This window comes from Neopsephotus bourkii, unplaced genomic scaffold, assembly GCF_033783945.1.
Source record: "Neopsephotus bourkii isolate Nb327-2 ecotype Australia unplaced genomic scaffold, CSIRO-AGI_Nbou_v1 NB_1615, whole genome shotgun sequence".
NCBI classification, from domain to species: domain Eukaryota; kingdom Metazoa; phylum Chordata; class Aves; order Psittaciformes; family Psittacidae; genus Neopsephotus; species Neopsephotus bourkii.
This window is the reverse complement of record NW_026902090.1, coordinates 5,232,505-5,251,034: the sequence shown is the minus strand read 5'-3', so window position 1 is coordinate 5,251,034 and position 18,530 is coordinate 5,232,505. Positions and strand designations below refer to the sequence as shown.

Sequence of the window (18,530 nt, the reverse complement as noted above, 5' to 3'; positions counted from 1 at the left end):
CACCCATTGCTGTTCATAAACACAAGCCTGGTTTGGCTATATTCAATTACAAGCAAAGAAGGGTAATTAAGCAGTTCATGATATGGAATCACTAAAGCATGTGCAATCTTATTTATGTTCTCTGCACCTGTGTTTTCTATGGTTGAAATGATAATACTGATCTTTTAAACTGCACCTAGGGAATATTCTGGGTCATTTACATAAGAGAGAGGAACATGTTCTATTTTTAATCAATATGTAAATGAAAAAGGATGTAAGACATTGTAAAGCCTTACCAGTAGCCAAATATATATTAGCAAATTACTCTTACATTGTTTATCATTATCAAGGCAACCCAAGTATTCCCAGAACTAGTCTGTGTGCCCAGTTCACTTGTTGGTGTTATTCTTCTTGTTCACTCTCTCCATGTTTATTATCTTCTCGGTTGTGCTCCAACTCCCATTATTTAATTCACAGTATTATGGGAACCTCTTGTAGCTCATCTTTCAAACCGGACTGTAAGCGTAATCCACCACTGCATTTTCCAACGCTCGGAGCAACGAAACCACACAATCCTTGCTAAAGCCCTCTAATCCTTAACAAAGTCTTTGAGGTACAGGCGACCACTCCTGCTAGATCTGCACAGCGCCTATGGGAACAGCACAGGGATCTCTCAGCTCCGGCACAATGCAAGCCCTAGCGATACCAAGGGCGACAACTCTGGCTCCAAGGCTGTCGACACAGCCACCACACAGTCCTCATGCATGAAGTCCCCAGCCTGTGGCCAGGTGGGTAATTCAACAGGTTTAGTGCAATTGCTCAGTCCTTTCCTAGCACTAACTGCTCCTGCTGTTTGACTGTTCAGGCTGTTCCTGCCCAAAACACTGTGGGAAAGTCAACGTCCTCATGCTTTTAGTTAGCTATTACATTTTTAATTAGTTATTGCAGTAGAATGGTAGATTATTGCATTGTCTGTAATTTCATCCTCTCTATATTCCAGTCTTTACTCTTCAACAGATCTTACAGGACTTACCAGATATTTCCCAGGTATTTTTGTTTTGCAAGTCCCTTAAAAGTACTTGAAAACAAAGCACCAAGAATAAGTTTGGATATAAATATTAATACTAATACAAACTCTATCTTTAAAAAAAAGCCGGCTAGGTTCAAGCCTCCTAAATTCATCTCCAAAAACAACAGAAAAATCACCACATAGAGAAGAAAGATTATATGAGATGTATGTGTTTAAACAATAAACTTATGACATATGCGACTGCTCTGTATTTGCACTCCATTCTAAAGGGTACAAGTAACACACTGCAGTGGTTTTGTGTGGAGCTTTTTCCTAAGCTAAAAGAACAAAACTGGCTGCACAAGGGGTAGGTACAGCTATACAACTGAAGGAAAATTAAACTCCTTTCAAGATAGTTAAATGCATGCAAAAGAAAATGTTTCTATCCCTTACAATTTTAAAATGCAACGTTAAAAACACTGTATAGTTAAACAGAATCATTAAATTGGCTTCTGAATTATAATATATGGATTAATGGTAATTAATGATCTTTATGTAATACACCTTTTATAGAACCCCCCCCAAATCTAATGCAAAACACACCAAAGAATTGTCTGACTAACATGAAATGCTCATATTGTTCAACCGCTGCGGTCCTGACATTTAACTATAACATCAAAATGCCTTTGCATTCGTTCCCTGGACAGCACAGAACGCTGCTGAGCTCAGGGGCAATTACAAGAACATTTACTTCATTGCCAGCATTAATCTGAATATATTCACTTCAAAGGAACAGAAATTGTTTAACATTTCAACTGCTCGCACATATTGACTAAATGCCTCTTTCAAGAGATTGTTTTATCTTTACCCCCATTCAATGGCCCCTCATCCTTGCTGTACTTCTGTTAGACTGCGCCTCTTAGAATCATACCGAAATACACTTTAAAATGACTTTGAAAATATTTGACTGAAAAGGATTTTAAAAGCATCAATTTAAACCAGGTGTTAATATTTTTAAAAAGTGATTTACTTTTAGAGCATTCACACAGAATGAGAAGGCTTTTAAAGAGGACGTTTTTACTGTAACAACCAGCACTGAAGGGATTTTCACTGTCCTTTTTTCCTACAAGCCAACAGTGTCGCAGCAACTCAAACCTCTCAGAACACCAATACAGAAACACCAATACCGCTGCTGAAGAGATTGTCAGCAGTGTCAGCAATGTAGTGTTATTCTAAAAGTTACAGCAACTAGGAGACTTCCTCCCAGATACTTAGAAAAACTTCTGTTATGTACAGGGTTTTTAGTTATAACAGTTACTCTCTTTTTTCTTTCCCTTTTTCCTTGCTAGCTGGTATTTTACTTCACAGAACAAGCAGCGCATTCCCAGTTTTAGGTTATGGGGGATTACACAGCATTAAGACTGTCAGAAGTAAGAGCAAAGGCAAACTGAGCCAGATTAACACAAATGCTCTGTTGCCAGAATTTTCCTCCCAGTTTCATGAGTTTTTCTCATTTAAAATATTCTCTATTCCTTAAATTTAAGAGTATTCTTTAAACAATCTTATCATTGCCTTTATTTGAGCTTATGAAGTAGATATGTTCAGTGCTATAATTTCAGTATTCCTCAGACTTCTCTGTTACGAAGCATGCAACCAACTCAGCTGACACTTTAGTGTAGTTTGTGGTAATTTAAAGATTTTCTTTTAAGACTACATATATGAAAAAGATTAAATTAAACATTCATCCTTCGTAACTGAAGATGACTTCCGAAACAGTCAGATTTTAAAACCTGGAGCAAATCATTCAGACTTGTACTTGAGAAACACAGCAAAATCCCAGCTGACCGAAAAAGCCATAAGCATTGTTAACATTTGGGATTTACCATAACAACGAAACAACATGCTCAGTTTCCTTTCAATCTGTACTGCATATCCTCAATATGCAGGTTTTTTTCCAATATTAAAAGCATTAAACACAAGTGGACAAATTGTTATTATATTCTAGCATAAATGATGAGGGGGTGAATACAAAACAGAGTCATCTCCTCACCTACTAGTTTCAAGAACACATTACTACAAATACGGCTGGCAAACTTTCCACATTTCAGAGTTTGCCAGAAAACTCTGAAATTCCAGAAATAAAGATGACTGTAACAATATTTCTTATTAGAACTGCTTCCTAAATGATATTGTAACACCCATTCTGAAGCAGATTCTTTATTTTTATATTCATTCTACACTTCTTAATATGCAGCTAATTATGCCACTGATTTAAACAAACAATCTGTGAAATAGAAAGCAAAGCTTTTATTAGTTGCCCAGACAAGACTGTTATTGTTATTCCTGAAGTCTAGAAGTGTTAGAGCCAGGACATGGTAACTTGTTATTACTTCCTTACTGCAAAGGAAACAAACAGTAGAAACTCAACAAATCTTTTCCAGGTGATAGGAAACCTAAGACAGCTTTAATCAACTTAAACTCACTACTCATTTGAAATTGTCAACAGCATTCACCAACAGCATATTTAACTGAAAATGAAGGCAAATAATTAATATGAAGAAATATAGAAAGAATTTTCCCTTCACAAACTGTCCACCCAAGTATTTCTTTTTATTAGCTAACCAATTATCTGAGTAACTGCTGAATTACATTCTGTTAAAAGCTGACTGATGACATGACGTACTCGGGCTGTTTTCACTGCATTGATCAGAGGAAAAACAGTCAGGCTCTACTAAAAATGCACAAGTGTTTTTTAAAGACACTTTTGAGCACAGAAGGCATTTCCCTTAACAAACCTGGCTGTGTGCTTGTTGGATATTCACCCAAGTGCAATCAAGTTAAACAAAAAGCAATTAACAAAAATTAAGGCATAATTTTGATGCATTTGCTTACAGAATTCGGAGTGGATAATGAAATACACTAAAAACTACTCAAAGGGGTTGTTTTGTTGTTTGTGAAACAAACCAAATATCGCCCAGAATTTATTTGTTGAAATAATTGTACGTTTTCCCAAAGGAGGACTGAGTTCAGATTTTAGGGTCCAGATCCTCCAGTGGAAAATCTGCCCCAGCACTAAGCTCCCACACAACACGGGAACTCGGTCCCTAAAGGCATTTAGTCTATCAGAAATCAGCTCCAGTGATTAGCTTCCAATGCCGGGTATAGTCATTCCAGGTGTTCTCAAAGTCATGCTAGCGTCACAGATGGAGAGGATTTCTACCCTTCCCCACATCCTGTTTCAAAAAGCAGATGCGGGGGCTCCCTGGGACCCTGACAGACAACTCTTTGTTCCCACTCGACTGGAGAGCGTCCAAGCATTCTCGCTACAGAAAACGGGGTTTCTGTGTCCCAGTTGTGCTACGAAGGAAAAAAATCCCTAATTCCATGGGCTTTTTAGGAGGCACTTTTCAACGACAGTGGCCAAGATTATCTGCACCTCCACAGGTTCATCAGTTCGTTTATTTTAACGTTATTTTTGGTTTGCTTTTTCTCTCAAGTCCCAAAATGTACGTGAACAAATGTCCATGAACATAACAGCTCTAAGATTTAACACCCATCGATGAGAATTAATCGGGCTTGGGCTTCAAATTCTCCCACATCAGTTATCATAACACAGTACTTGAAATCACTAACTGAACATAATAAGATTGTTTTCCTGCTCAGCAAAGCCAAGATTCCTATTCTTTCGTCAGTCATTTTATTGAGAAATACGGTATTTACACATTCTTTGGGCTGTTTAACAAAGGTTAACACTCGACTTTAACATCTATTTTGCTTCGATACCAGAAAGCATGTGGAGGATTTCCTGGCACATTTCCTTAAGGAAAGGCTAAGAGAAAGAGCTAATTCTAAAAAGGAAGTTTTTAAGCTCCAGCAGGATCAACGAATAACAAACAGAAACCCCCAAACCAATGCCTTTGGCAACTTTGCTTGTAACTGCAATTCAAAGAGCATCAAACAGGAGCCTCTAAAATATTAATTTTTGGTACAAACTCACTGTGATAAATCATGAAGATACAGAAAGGAATAGAAAATGTATTCACGTGTTCCTGGAAGAGTTCATGCTCGCTGCTGCTCTTTGGGCATATTAAAATGGAAAGTGTTTATTGGCATAAAAGAATTTCAAAAAACAATAGATCAGCTTTATTCCTGTAATGTATAGGCACTGAGTAAAAACATACATGTAAAGAACTGTTCCAGAGCTAATTATTCTTAAGGAAGATAATTCCTTCCTGATATATTGTGCAAATGAGTAATCTGCAGCTTAAGCTCGTTCACAGGTTTGCTTTCAGCGCTGTATGCACCACGTCACTGCCACTGCTGAAGAGTTTAGCTCGTGGTTTAGCTACTCCAATCTTCGGACATACAACACACTGCATCAGCAATGAGATTATTGTATTTTCTTTGCTGCTCCATTTACTGGGAAACGTTATACTCAAACCATATTGAAGATCAGCAATAAAATCCGCTGAAAAGCAATTTCCATAGCTCTCAATCCAGCTAAAACACAAGTAGAAAAATACGTGTCGCTGGTTTGGAAAACTCCAAGTGAAAGGACAGCAAAATACAACTGAAGCAATCTATAATGTTCAGGATTGACCTGTATTACCTGTTTGATACGTGAAGAGTCTGCAAGCTGGGTTTGGGGAAATTTAGAAAGTCCCCATGACAAATATTAGCATAGGAAATACCAACACGTTGCAGATGTTAAGACATTTCTACTACCAGGTAGAACATTTGGGCTTTTTTAATCCTTGAACATCAATGGATTAAAGAAGAAATCCCAACTCTCTAACTGGAGAGATTGAGTGGATCTGGTTGGGACCAAAGCAGCTCATTCTGTACTGTAGTCCTTTTTCCTTCTTTTTTTCCTCTCTAAGCTTTTTCCCTTTCTTTTTGTGACAGTTTCAAGACAGGTGAATGAAACTAAAAAAGATAAACACTTCCATATGGCAGCTGTATAGACCTCTAACCAGAAACCACAATTAACTGTAAAACAGATTGTATAATTTTTAACAGGTAAACATTTCCATATCTACGTACTAGGAGTAACTGAGGATTAATCTACACATAAAATCCACAGGATCCTCCTTCAGAGCAGCTAAATTTATAATTTTTATAGAAGACTTTAACATGTCTATGTATCTGGAATTACGAACTCCTAGGACAAAGAGTGACTTTGGATTTTTTAGTTAACACAACAACTATGAGCACATGTATTTAACACAGCAGTGACACTCATGGGAATGACTGCAACAGAAAGAATTTATCAAATCCATAATAAGGACTATCCACTGTCAATATTTCTGAAAGAATATGAAGATCTTTGTCACTACAGGAAAAAAAGGCATCATTAAACTATGATTTATTCTGTGGTGTAAGTTAATTCCTGTTTTTCACCTGAGACTGTAACTGAGAAATTATTCTGATAGAAATAAGAAGTACAATACCAAGGAATATCTGTTCAGCTCTTCTACTTTTTAATCTTACTCAATACCAACATGTAGCACTTCTTCCCATTCATCACAGAAATATTCCTAGTCAGATTAGCATTAGTCAGATTTCATAAAACTCTTTCCAGTCATTTTAAATCAGTTCACACAAAACCCCATGAGACTAATATAGCAGATAACGAACATTTAGACATACAGCAGTTAGCACAGTGAAGATGTCCAGGGAAGACCTTACAAATGAGTTACTGGACTGTGTGAACTGTCACTGCAATGACCACGCTCTCTCTGATTAAGAATTTATATGGGAAGATGAAAGAATTAGTTTTTCTTTGTTCAAAGCAGCATTTCCTCCTCATACAGAGATTTGCATCCATTGCCTAATAAGATTATATAGATGCAGGTGTTAAATACTAGTTTTCGACAGGCTTCTTTAACACAAATTCAAATACATATTATTTGTGACCTGAATGTTGTTTTCAGGTATAATTCACCACCATTGCCGATTACATGACAACTGTTCATGTCAGTAGGCATGCAAACAAACGGCACAAAAGACTCTCAGTAACCACTGTGAAGAGAGAAAACTCCATATTTTCCCTAAGGAAAATATTTTCCTGCAATACATTTTTCATGGTCTGGTTAAGTCGAAGAGACAGAGGCAACTAAATGGTTATTAATAAGCACGTTTTTATACAACCTGACTAAAAGAAAGAGCATTCATTTTTGTTAGCACAAAAATTCATGCATTTACACTTCCTCCTTCCAATTCCTGCTTAAATTTTACAAATATGCCTTTAGACAGGGAACCATTTATCACTTAAATGCCTATACTGAGTAAATTGTTCCTTCTCTTTCTCTTTGCCCCTTCCCCTTCAGTAGAGTTATGATATGAGAGACTGAAAACAGAGAAGAAACTATCATTTTGCCAAAACCACCAGTATTTATCCATAATGATACTGTTATAATGGTAAGTTATGCACAACCTCTTACGAGATTTTTTTCTTTTGAGTAGATAATTCATCATTTCTTCCAGAAAACTGTGCATTATTTATAACTTCAGATTTCTTAAATGCTCACAGCTACACTTTGGTTACAATATTTTGTTGTAGTTTTACATCCCATCATAAATAAAGGCAATGAAAACAGCTAGTTTCTTAGTTATGTAATTCTTCATTGTGAACCCACCAACAGAGACAGGGCAGTAACTTTGCAGGTACTAAAAAGCAGTTTAAACTGCTCTGCTTTTCAGCACTTGCAGGGTCCAAGAATTTGGGGCACGGGAGCGATGTCGAGCCAAGATACAAAATGGTTAAACAAAAAAAAACCCATTTAACATAATGTGAGTCAATCTGGCTACTACCAGACTCCAACATGGACCAAGCACTCTACGTGTTCTAATGGTTTGCACAGAATTTAATGTTCCTTCTATTTGCTATTTTGAAGATTCCTTCAATTCCTTGCCTTTATGAAGGTATATAATTGAGTTTAGCTAACTTAATATTCATATCGAACTGTAAATCTTTTAGAAAGCACAAAAATAGCTTTTGCTTAACACTGTGTAGTTCCTGTGGTCCTCCTTAAAAACAAACAAGCAAAATATTCAATTGAAAATTCCCCAAATGCACCAGAAAAATGCGCATTTCCTGAAAGTGCACCTATTAAACAAAACCAATTAAATAACTGAAGTGTATAATAATATAATTAATACTTCCAAATTGTTTTTGCTTATGTAACACTAGTTTATGCTTTTAACACAGCTCCGTTTAACAAAGCACTGTTGAAGGCAACATACTTTTCTATGGCCCTGGGCTCAGTAGCAGCGGTCTCCCCCACTCTCACCCTGCACCCCTGCGGCTCACTGAGCCTTGCTAGAAACTTTAATGAGTATCCTTAAAAATAGAAAAGGTTCATGACTTCCCCTATCTAGGTGATTGAAATACCAGCCCTATCAAGCAGTCACCCCAGGACCCTGGAAGGATAAGGATACGTTGTCAAAATAGGAAAGAAAGAGATAAGGTCTTTGATGCCCACCCCCTGACCTGACAAAATCCAGAGCTTGATATAGGTCTCCAGGTCAAAAATAGACTGTCTGCATCTGAAAGCAGCAGAGAACATTTCCACTGTTATCTCATTGTTAGTTGTTTTGCAAACCACATTAAGCACTTCATATATAACGGTAGTAGTATCTGCTGTAACTCATTTGGGAACAGCTCTGAACTGTGATTGAGGCAAAGTGTGTTTGTCAATGGCAACAGGATCAATTAAGAAAAACAGCTACTATCCTTGAAGACCCTTCTCTTGTGTCTGTGCATTATGCTTTCAATAGAAGTAGCTGTCGTCTTCACAAACGCCACCGCCACCCCATTCACAATAAGATTTAAAACACAGACCTTCGTCTGCCTTTGCTAATCAACACAATGATACTACACATTGGAGGCACAAATGCTTCTAACAAGAAGATCGCATAGGCACGCAAAGCAGTAAGAGACCCTATGTTGTCTTCCTTTTCATGGACCTAGGAAAGAAATACCATTAACTATTAAATGTTATTCTAAGTCATTATAACAAACAGGTATCATCAAGTTAAATGGATACACTACCTTTTCTGATTCATTATCTTTGCTTTTGAGCTCTTCCTCTTACCAAAAAAAATAAATCAGTAATTCCCCATGTTCTTGCTTAGCACATAAGCAAGCAAGGTTCAACTGCACACACTGCCCACAGAAACCTCAGCCAGCAGGGAAGCCACGCAGATAAGCACTGGCCTATGGAAGGTTCATCTTTTGAAAGGGAACAGGGTGCTTGAAACAGAACTTAAGGCCACGACAGCCTGTTAAGTTAATGTTACGTTACAGTACGGAGATTAATGATCACACACACGCAGGGACAGGATCATCTGCCAGGTTCCACTAGACGTTATTAATCAACTCATTTGATCTATTTCGAATGGGCAGGTATCGGACCCACACTTTCACCACTGCACGGTTTTATAACATCATGACAACATTAAATAAACCAGTTTCTGAGATATTAGAAATCAATAAAAATGGGGCGCATGTTTTAGCTGAGACACGCAGGTTCCTTTGCAAACCAGCAGAACAAAGCTTTTTTTTCTTTAAAGGAAAATCTGCTTCTATTTAAAACCAGGATATTCCAGACTCTATAAACCGAGAGCTGAGAGATTCTTTCAAAACTATAAAATAACGTGAATTTCTGTGTTTTCAAAATTCAAGATCAGAAACCAAGTTTTAAAAACACCTCTCAAAGCTGTAATAGCTTAGGAATTCTGCATCGTGACTAAGTCACACTGTTGCATGAAGACGTTTTCACTGTAAGAAGTACAGAAAAGTGATTTTTAATGTTCTACAAGAAAATAATCTTCCATTTGCGTTTTACTCAGCATTTTTACTAAAAGAAAACTTTATCAATAGCCCTGATATTTAAAAGAAAGCTTTAGAAAATAATTAGTGTTTGACTTTCCAAACCTTCAGGTATAGTGGGATTTGAACAGTTGCAGAGGACAGAAATTTCAATCGAGGAGGGGGAATCATCTGTATATAGTAAGTGAAAGGACAGGTATTATTGGGTAGTACTTAACCGGTCACATTTGATAAAGTATCAGTGTCCAGAACAAGACAAATATCCCTACTAAACCAAATGAAATTAGCATTAGTACCTGAAATTTGTTCCTGAATGTGCACTGCTTCTCATTTAAAAGATTTGTAGTCACATAATTAAACAAAGTAGTTATTTCCAAGTGTGATTAAGAAAATATACAAAAATCATTGCACGTAAGAAAAATTTCAAGGTTTTTGCTATATGTGCTCTGAAAAATCATTCAAAATAGCACCATGGAGATTCAGACATCTCTAAATAGCTTTCACACTATATATGTTTAGTTTAGAAGCGATAAAGAATTTGATCTGCCAGTCCAATCCGGGATTCTAGCCCCAAACGAACTTCCTCTGCCAGAAAAATTAACTCCTGCTTTTTGGAAGACAGTTTTCTCAATTATAAAATCTTCCTAATAGAACACAGACAAAACCATGCATTTTCCTTCTGCACAACATATATACAAGAATGTGAAACAATTTAAAGTAAGAATTAGCCAGTATCTCTCAGAAAGTAATAGCTTTTTGAGCTAACGATTTATGTTTCTGTACTCAAATTGTCTAGAGAATAATGACAACAATGGGGCATTTTTGCAATCACCTTTGAGAACAGAACTTCACTGATACACTGAGCAAGAATGAGCTGTAATATAAACAAATGTGAGACAACTTTTGTTTAACGTTATCTAACCAGGAAATATGTAATTACAGTAAAATTGTCTGATGTGGCACAGAACATTATTGTTGACTCATTGATTCACTGCAGTGATTATTCATTTTGCTTGTCCCATCCACACTGGGGTGTTCCATCGCACCCCCTTAACTGACCCCCAAGAGTCTCTGCACAGAACAAGACGCCTGCATGGTTATCAGCTTATCTATTCTCAGTGGGGTGAAATTAGCAATACCGTTTGATATCCTGGTTCTACATTTCCTGCCAAAATTGCTCTGTTTTCTCTAAGTGGAACAAAAGACTGACCAGACTGTGCCGTGCGGCTGCTTCATAAAACCTCCACCTTCAAACAGAAAAAGGGTAATTGAATACGCACAACCTGACATTTAAAGACTAAAAGAAGTGATTTATGCTGAAGTGGTTTATGGTTTGCTCTGTAGCTTTCCTACAAACACTAAATTCTGACATTGCTGGTTCAGATAAACACAGCTCCTAGGAAACAACAACAAAATATGGTACCACACTACTCATGAACAAAAATTGCCTAATTGGGACTAATTAGAAATTGGGGGCTGAGGTAGAAAGAAAAATGTTAATCCCAGCAGGAAAAGTTTAAAATTAAGAATTTTAAAGGAGTATTTGCAAAAAATCTTACTTGTCTCTGAATCGTTTTTTAACTTATTACTGTTAAAATGATCTTGTACCACTGCAACTGAAAAGTGACACGGAAGTATTTCAGCCATAAAGTGCAAACAGAATGCACTTCTAGACAGACAGCTTTTACACTTACAGACAACTTCTTCCTCTTAAAATTAGAAGGTGCCTGTACATTCACAAAAAGCATAAGACAAGGAAAATCTTTTCAGACCCTGTATTTCAATGAACTGACTTCCCCCCTGGCAGCACCGCTTTAAACAGCGATGGAATTGTAAAAGCTGTCCCAATGTATCAAAACGAAACTCAAAATATCTTCACAAATTTCTCAAGTTTCTATGACTTATATCACGGAGTTGCTTTTTACAGGCTAAATGCAACCCTGATCTTTCGTGCTTACGGCTACGAGAGCTACGCTCTGTGTGCTGAGCCGACACAAAATCTATGCTTACAGCAGCACTCTGCCCTTCGAGATAGGAGTTAGACTTGGTTTATAGTCTCTTTAAAATACAGGACAGGGCTCCCTACTCCTCCCCAGGAAGGTAATGTCTTTTACGGTTGCTCCATCCGTCCACAAAGTCAAACGTTTTTGGAGTACAGACCCCGTAGTGCCAGAAAGGCGCTGTTAATGGAGCACCTCCCGGCCTTTGATAAATGTTACATTTCCAGAACACAAAGTTTTCTATTTCTATCACCTCTGACCATCTCTGGTCTCTCTCACACAAATAAATGGTGCAATTCCATTCCCACCATCTTAAACCAGGTCCGTGGGCTGGATATCTGAACAAAAACCTTTCCAGGTGTCACTCTGCTGTGATTCTATGTGGCATTTCTTGCCAATGGGAAAAAGCAATGGGTATTTCTTCTCTGTGCTTTTATACACAAGGTTTAGCTGTTGAGGAAGAAGCAGGCAATTCTTCCACAAAAGCAGTTAAAACCAGTGAACGTTTTGTGGAGAAGAAACCAGGGATCTGGCAGATCAGGACATGACAGGGCATCAGGATGACTGGAAAGGTTTTGTGTAGCACAAAACCTGATGGAAAAGCTGCTAAGGAATACGGGAAGATAGGGAGAAGAGCTGTAGTGGAAAGGCATGAAAACACCATCCTGTCAGGACTTTTAGCCCTCCTCTGTCCTCTCTCCCAGCCCTTATTCCACTGGTGATCCCATTTTGCACGTACTCTTTGCAAAAGACACAGAGAAAGAGGCAAAGAGGCTGTGTAAAACGGAGCATCACAGCCCTTCCCTGGACTTGGATGAGTATTTAATGAAAATGCAATTAGGTCTCTGCTACTCCTCAATTTCCAAAAGCCACTGTCATTAATTTTGTTTCCCAGGACAAGCTGTAGAAATCAGAACGGCAAAACCCATTAATCACCAGCAATACCGCAGTGAGCACAGACAGCTTGAGTCAATAAACAAGCCAGGACTGAGTGACTATGAACCACAAATGCTCCCTCCAAGCAGCCAAACTGAAGATCATCAGGAAACTGTAAAATGAGACATGTGCATCATGTAAACCTCTCCTCTTCCAGCCTCCTCTACCAGGGGATGTTTTGACACTGAACTGTGGAATTCCCCACACATGATAAAGGAAAAACAACAACAGCTACCAGCCAGGCAATGCCATGCATGATAGAAACCAGATGAAGAAGTCACTGGGTGAAACAGCAACACAGGCAAACATGGCACAACTCTCAAAATGACAACTGTGTTGGAAACTGCTCTTCTTTACAGTGTTTCCCAGCTCCTGTTCCAACCTTCCTCATCCAAACGCACACAGACAGGGCAGGAAGTGCCAAGGCAGATCAGATCAACCAGCCCAGTAGTCTGTGTCCTACCACTGGCAACCTAGGGGCAGCTGCTCCATGAATGATGAGACAATCACAAGATACTAAACCCACTTCAAGACATTTTCTCCTCCTTTCCAGAAGCTAGTTAATACCATGTATTTATGCCTCTCTTGTTATTTTTCTCTCCAGCCCATTATTGTGGGGGTAGGATAACCCAAAGAAGTGCCTACTCTACAAGATAATTGCCAGTAGACTGAAACCTCCTTCCCCAGCCCTAATCTCCCCTGCAGCCTTTTTCGATGTGTGTTCAAGCAAGAAACCATACACGGCTGGATGTCAGGATGCACTGGGAGCTTTCATTCTCCATGTACTCCTCAAATCCTGCCTCTGCACAGCAAGACTGCACCTGTCCCAGCGCAGTACCCCTGGCGCCTTCAATTAATGCTGAGAAAATCCTGAGCTAAGTGCCTACTTAAATTTGATGGGTTTGCCTTTCAAATGATGGTCTGTCAGCCTAATAAAAGCTCCAGTTAGTAAACAACATTATTGCACGAACTCTGGCAGAATTATGAGCAACTGCAAGCTGCAATTACTGTGACCTTAGCCACCGTGCCCACACAACCAGTGATGCTAGTGCTGCAGTTTTACTTCACAACAACACAAGCAACAACAAACAAACATCCCCATCACTTCTCCATAGAAAAGCAATCAACGTTGCCCAGTGCTGCTGGAGAAACTTACAACTGAGCAGATGTAAACTACATCACAGCCCTGAGTAAAGTGACATTTATCTCAAACTACATTTGGGTGAATAAGCTAATCCGAGTTGCAGAGCTCGGAGTACCAACCAATCTTTCTGTATTCACCAAGTGATTTCTAATCTGCAGTTTCCACAATGCAATAAAAGAACGTGTGGATTAACCAGCTATTGTCGTAACAGCCTGATGAGCTTCTTGAAGTCTCTTTGGAGGTTACTGAGGATGAGGGAGCATAGAGTGCAGTGAAACAAACTGGGCAGTATGGAATACATCACGTTCTGCCATCTGGAAAACATTACAAGGTAATCACTAATACTGTGAAGCCTCCTGAATCTGTTCTTCATTTATAACGTAACCATTCAAGCTCCAGAAAGAGCATCTGAACGGTGATTTGTAAAATATGTTACTGAAACCCTAAGTAGGGTATTGTGTTTAATAAAAAACATACCTGAGTACAAATCTGAAGCTCAGCTTATATCCTTAACTGATTTACACACCAGTGCAAATCTCCACTGATAAATTGTCTTCTGGTGGATTAGTTAGCTCCGAGAAACTACACTAGGATACAGCTCTCTAGAGCCAGCAAGGTGATTTGAAGACTTCCCAGTGACTGGTTAGCAACTTCTGCTAGGTATGCAGTGAGATTCGGGAGTGTGATTTGGCATTTGACAGCAGCAACACAGAAATTTAAGGTCACTGCCCCAAACAGCTCAGTGAATGGGGTGGAAGAGGCTGGCAGCGGGCAGAACCACTGCAGTCATGGGGTCTATATGTTATTCCTGTGTTATATGGTATTCCTGTGAGGGCAGGGGCAGAAAATACTGCTCATGGTCAGCTTCTGAAGAGAAATGCTGCCCAAAGAATGCACCGAGAACAATTCAGCAGCCAAATACTGCGTTTTGTATAGTCACAGTTGCCTTTAGTATCACCCACTTTTCCCATGAGGATCCTGTCTTATTTCTGGCCCATGATGCATGTGCCACAGGGCTTGCTTTCACTGCAGAAGAAGCTGGACATGCTCCTTGCCAGCAAGGGACTAGCACCACTTCTGACACGCGAAGCAAAGTTTATACAACAGCACTTAGATCCGTTTGTGTGAAACCTGGTCCATGGCTGAAAGCCAACAGGGTCAACACCACACAGCCGTTCAGTTTCACTGTAGATCCCCTTTACAGATAGCCCTGGGCTGATATATCCCACTGTGCTCCTTGTGTTATTTTTTGACAGGGCAACCTGCAGAGAGCTCAGCAAATGAAACCTCCGGACTGGCTTTCCCAGGCAGCCATCCCCATCTTACTTTCAAATACTCAGTATCCCTGAGGAGATACGCAACTGGGTTATTATCCACAGCTCAAGAAAACATATGTACAAGAGGGAGGTTGGAAATAGATGATCTTAATGTCCTTTCCAACCCTAACAACTCTATGATTCCATGTGTACATAGACACTAATATGCTTACATACATACACACTCATTCTCAGCTCCCACAATCCTCAACCCTCAGAAGAAATCGCATCAGGCTAACCTCATCACAAATCTATTACAAGTGTGGTAAAGCCTATAGAAGGAGTATCTTATAGAAGCTTCTGTAAAAGTTAGGGCGTGCCACAGCCCATGAAATAATCTGAAATCTCAGCCAAAGCATTGGGTTGGATTTCAAACACTTCAGGTCTGTTTGGTTGTTTTTAAAATCATGCCCTGGGAATATAAAGACAGTTTCCATCATATCAATGCTTTGATCCAGACAGCCCCAGAAATGTGGTAAGAAACCAATGGACCTTTAGAACAAAATAGATTGTCACATACATCATTGTGCTAGTCCTATTTTTACACAATTCCCTGCTAAAAGGAGAACGGGTCTTTCTGGTGGACACAACAGCTGTCTGGGAGACCACAACGGAGCATTTGGATGGTGGGAAAAGTTGTCAATATTAATAGCTAAAATTGTGAATGGTCTCTAAATTAAGTAAAACTATATATAAGTGTGAATAATCTAAAACTGTATGTAAGTGTGTAAATACAGACATACCGAAAACCCCATGCACGCATAAAAACATTGATACAATACATACATCTTTATTACTAATATTGAGAGAGATGTTTCTTATTCCACCTGTTATGCTACACAAGACGGCTATTTCCTCTGGTTTTGATATCAGATCACATACAGAAATCTTTGTATTACTTTTATGTTTTAGTGAACACCGCTTTACGACCTGTCTTTTTAGTTTATTCCCTACCTAAATAAATACATTTCATGAAGGGGGCCTACAAGGATGGTGGGGAGGGACACTTCACTAGGGACTGTAGTGATAGGACAAGGGGTAACGGGTTAAAACTTAAACAGGGAAAGTTCAGATTGGATATAAGGAGGAAGTTCTTTACTGTGAGGGTGGTGAGGCACTGGAATGGGTTGCCCAGGGAGGTTGTGAATCCTCCATCCCTGGCGGTGTTCAAGGCCAGGCTGGAGAGAGACTTGGGTGACATAGTTTAGTGTGAGGTGTCCCTGCCAATGGCAGGGGGGTTGGAACTGGATGATCTTAAGGTCCTTTCCAACCCAAACCATTCTGTGATTCTATGATTCTATGTACCGGTTTGGAAATAAAAATGAGGATGCTTCAAATTCTTCAGATAAAGTCTACTATTAAAACTATTCAAAGCCACAATATGAAGAAAACATAAGAATTTGTATAGTCTAGTTTTAAATCCATGTGTTTATCTCGGCAAATAAATCCATTCATGCAAACTCTGCAGCATTCAAACCAATATGCGAATGTTCAAGCTGCTAAAGCCCAGATGCAGTTCCTAGTTCTCCCATTATTTAATCCAATCTACAGAAAAGGACGTTAGGGAATTTAAAGCGTCTGCTTTATAATGAGACAAAGCTGGCAAGAGTTTTAAACAAGTATAGCACTTATAAAACAGTTCCTTTGGCCACCTTGAGAAATGCACCGATAGGATTACACAGAAGTACAATTGGCAATTCTGCTAGATTTGCACCATACCCATAAAATTCTCCTTTCCCTTTCAGTACTGTTCAGTCAATGTTAAAGGTAACCGCTGTGCTGATCTCCAGCTTACACTGACCAGATGAGCGCTAGTAAATCAAGAGCTGTCCAAATCTCCTGCCATGGATTAATGTATGCAGAATGGCTGCTTGCCCATGACTGGAAATCCTTCTGATAGCTTAATGCTGTCAGGTGCTTCATTTCCACCAGCCAAAACATAATGTAAGATTGCAGAGGACAAATTCTCCAGGCTCCATTTCAAGCACACAAGCATGTGAACAAGGTTAAAACCCCACTGATTTTGTCAAGATGCTTTTGTCAAACATGTTTCACTAGCACACAGTATCTATGTTCATTTACAAATACAAACTTACAAAACCAATCAGATTTAAAAGCTAAAAAGCAGCAGAAGATGCAGACGAAAATGACAGCAGCAGAAGTTCTGTGGGTACTGCATTTCTAATACTGAAGTGCAGTCTCTGGTTGAAGAAAAGAAAATCTATGAACATAATTAGCCATACAAGAAAAGCCCATTACCTAGATGAACATCCTGTCCATATTTAGAGTCTTAAAATGCAACTTTTCATCTCTGAAAGAAGAAGGGGTTTGTGCACTTCTTTACAAGACATAAAAACCTCTGTGCTGACAAGTTTTCAACCTGAAGTCAAGGGGAACAGGACAGGCCAGCATCAACAAAGGGCAGTGGCCAATCAAGGCAGGAGGGTTTACAGCAGAGATGGTTTGCCAAAGGTTTTCTGGAGAGGGCAAGAAGGGGGTGGAAGCTTGGAACAAATTAATGGGCAAACTGTTCCAGGCACTAAGATTGGCACGGGGAGATGTGTCCAAAAGTCTGCAGCCCAGGTTTGTTACTTAACATCACTGTCTAGCTATCTAACTATACTGCCACTAAACACCATGAATAGCAACATGTTTCTCACCAGCAATATGAATGTGTTGTCATCTAACACCCAAACCTATGAGATCTCTGGTATTCCTGGTAAGGGGGGGGAGGGATGTATGTGAAGTATAACAGTCGGATCAAGAGCACGTGGGATCTCCCTGGGGAGATATAACCACACTCACTGCCATCACCAGGTACCAGCCACCCTAAAGACAACTGGATTACTCATCCAGCTGTCAAAGCTAGGACTGCATACAGAATTCCACATGCACACTCCAAGCGCATTTGAAGGCTTTCAAAGCTTACCAACTCACCCAGCTTCAGGTACCTGGCAAAACACAACCCAGCACAGTGGAGCCTGATCACTGCTTGACCAGGCATGGGAAACTGCAGGGAAGACTCTCCCAAGATCTCCAGTATTACGGCTGCTCCCACTGACAAAAGCAAAGGAAGCAGGAAAACACCGAGAAGGAACAGAACACTTTGTAGTATGTTTAGGATCAACAGCCAGTGCCAAAAGAGGATGCAGAGGATGCACTCATTGTCTCATGAGTGTCTTCACTGTGAAAGGGATCAGTGGGGAAGAAGTCCCACAGCCTGTGCTTCAGCTGAGAGTCAAAGGAATCGATGGACAGATGTCATAGAGGACAGACACCCTTTTCCTTTCCTGCCTCTGGATGCAGCACTGAG

At 39.4% G+C, this 18,530-nt stretch overlaps 1 protein-coding gene across 5 annotated transcripts in view; it reads right to left on the bottom strand.

Annotated features, from left to right (window-relative positions):
- The window catches only part of RBM20 (RNA binding motif protein 20), a 112,069-nt gene that overhangs the window by 69,294 nt on the left and 24,245 nt on the right, over positions 1 to 18,530 (bottom strand). Inside the window, exon 1 of one of the 5 annotated variants that reach the window (XM_061372649.1) lies at positions 9,042 to 9,070. The exons of the other annotated variants lie outside the window; for them this stretch is intronic. Coding sequence (XP_061228633.1) covers positions 9,042 to 9,055 — 14 coding nt within the window. The 5' untranslated portion in view covers positions 9,056 to 9,070. Of the gene's footprint in view, positions 1 to 9,041; positions 9,071 to 18,530 lie in introns of those variants that run through there. 5 annotated transcript variants of the gene reach the window in all.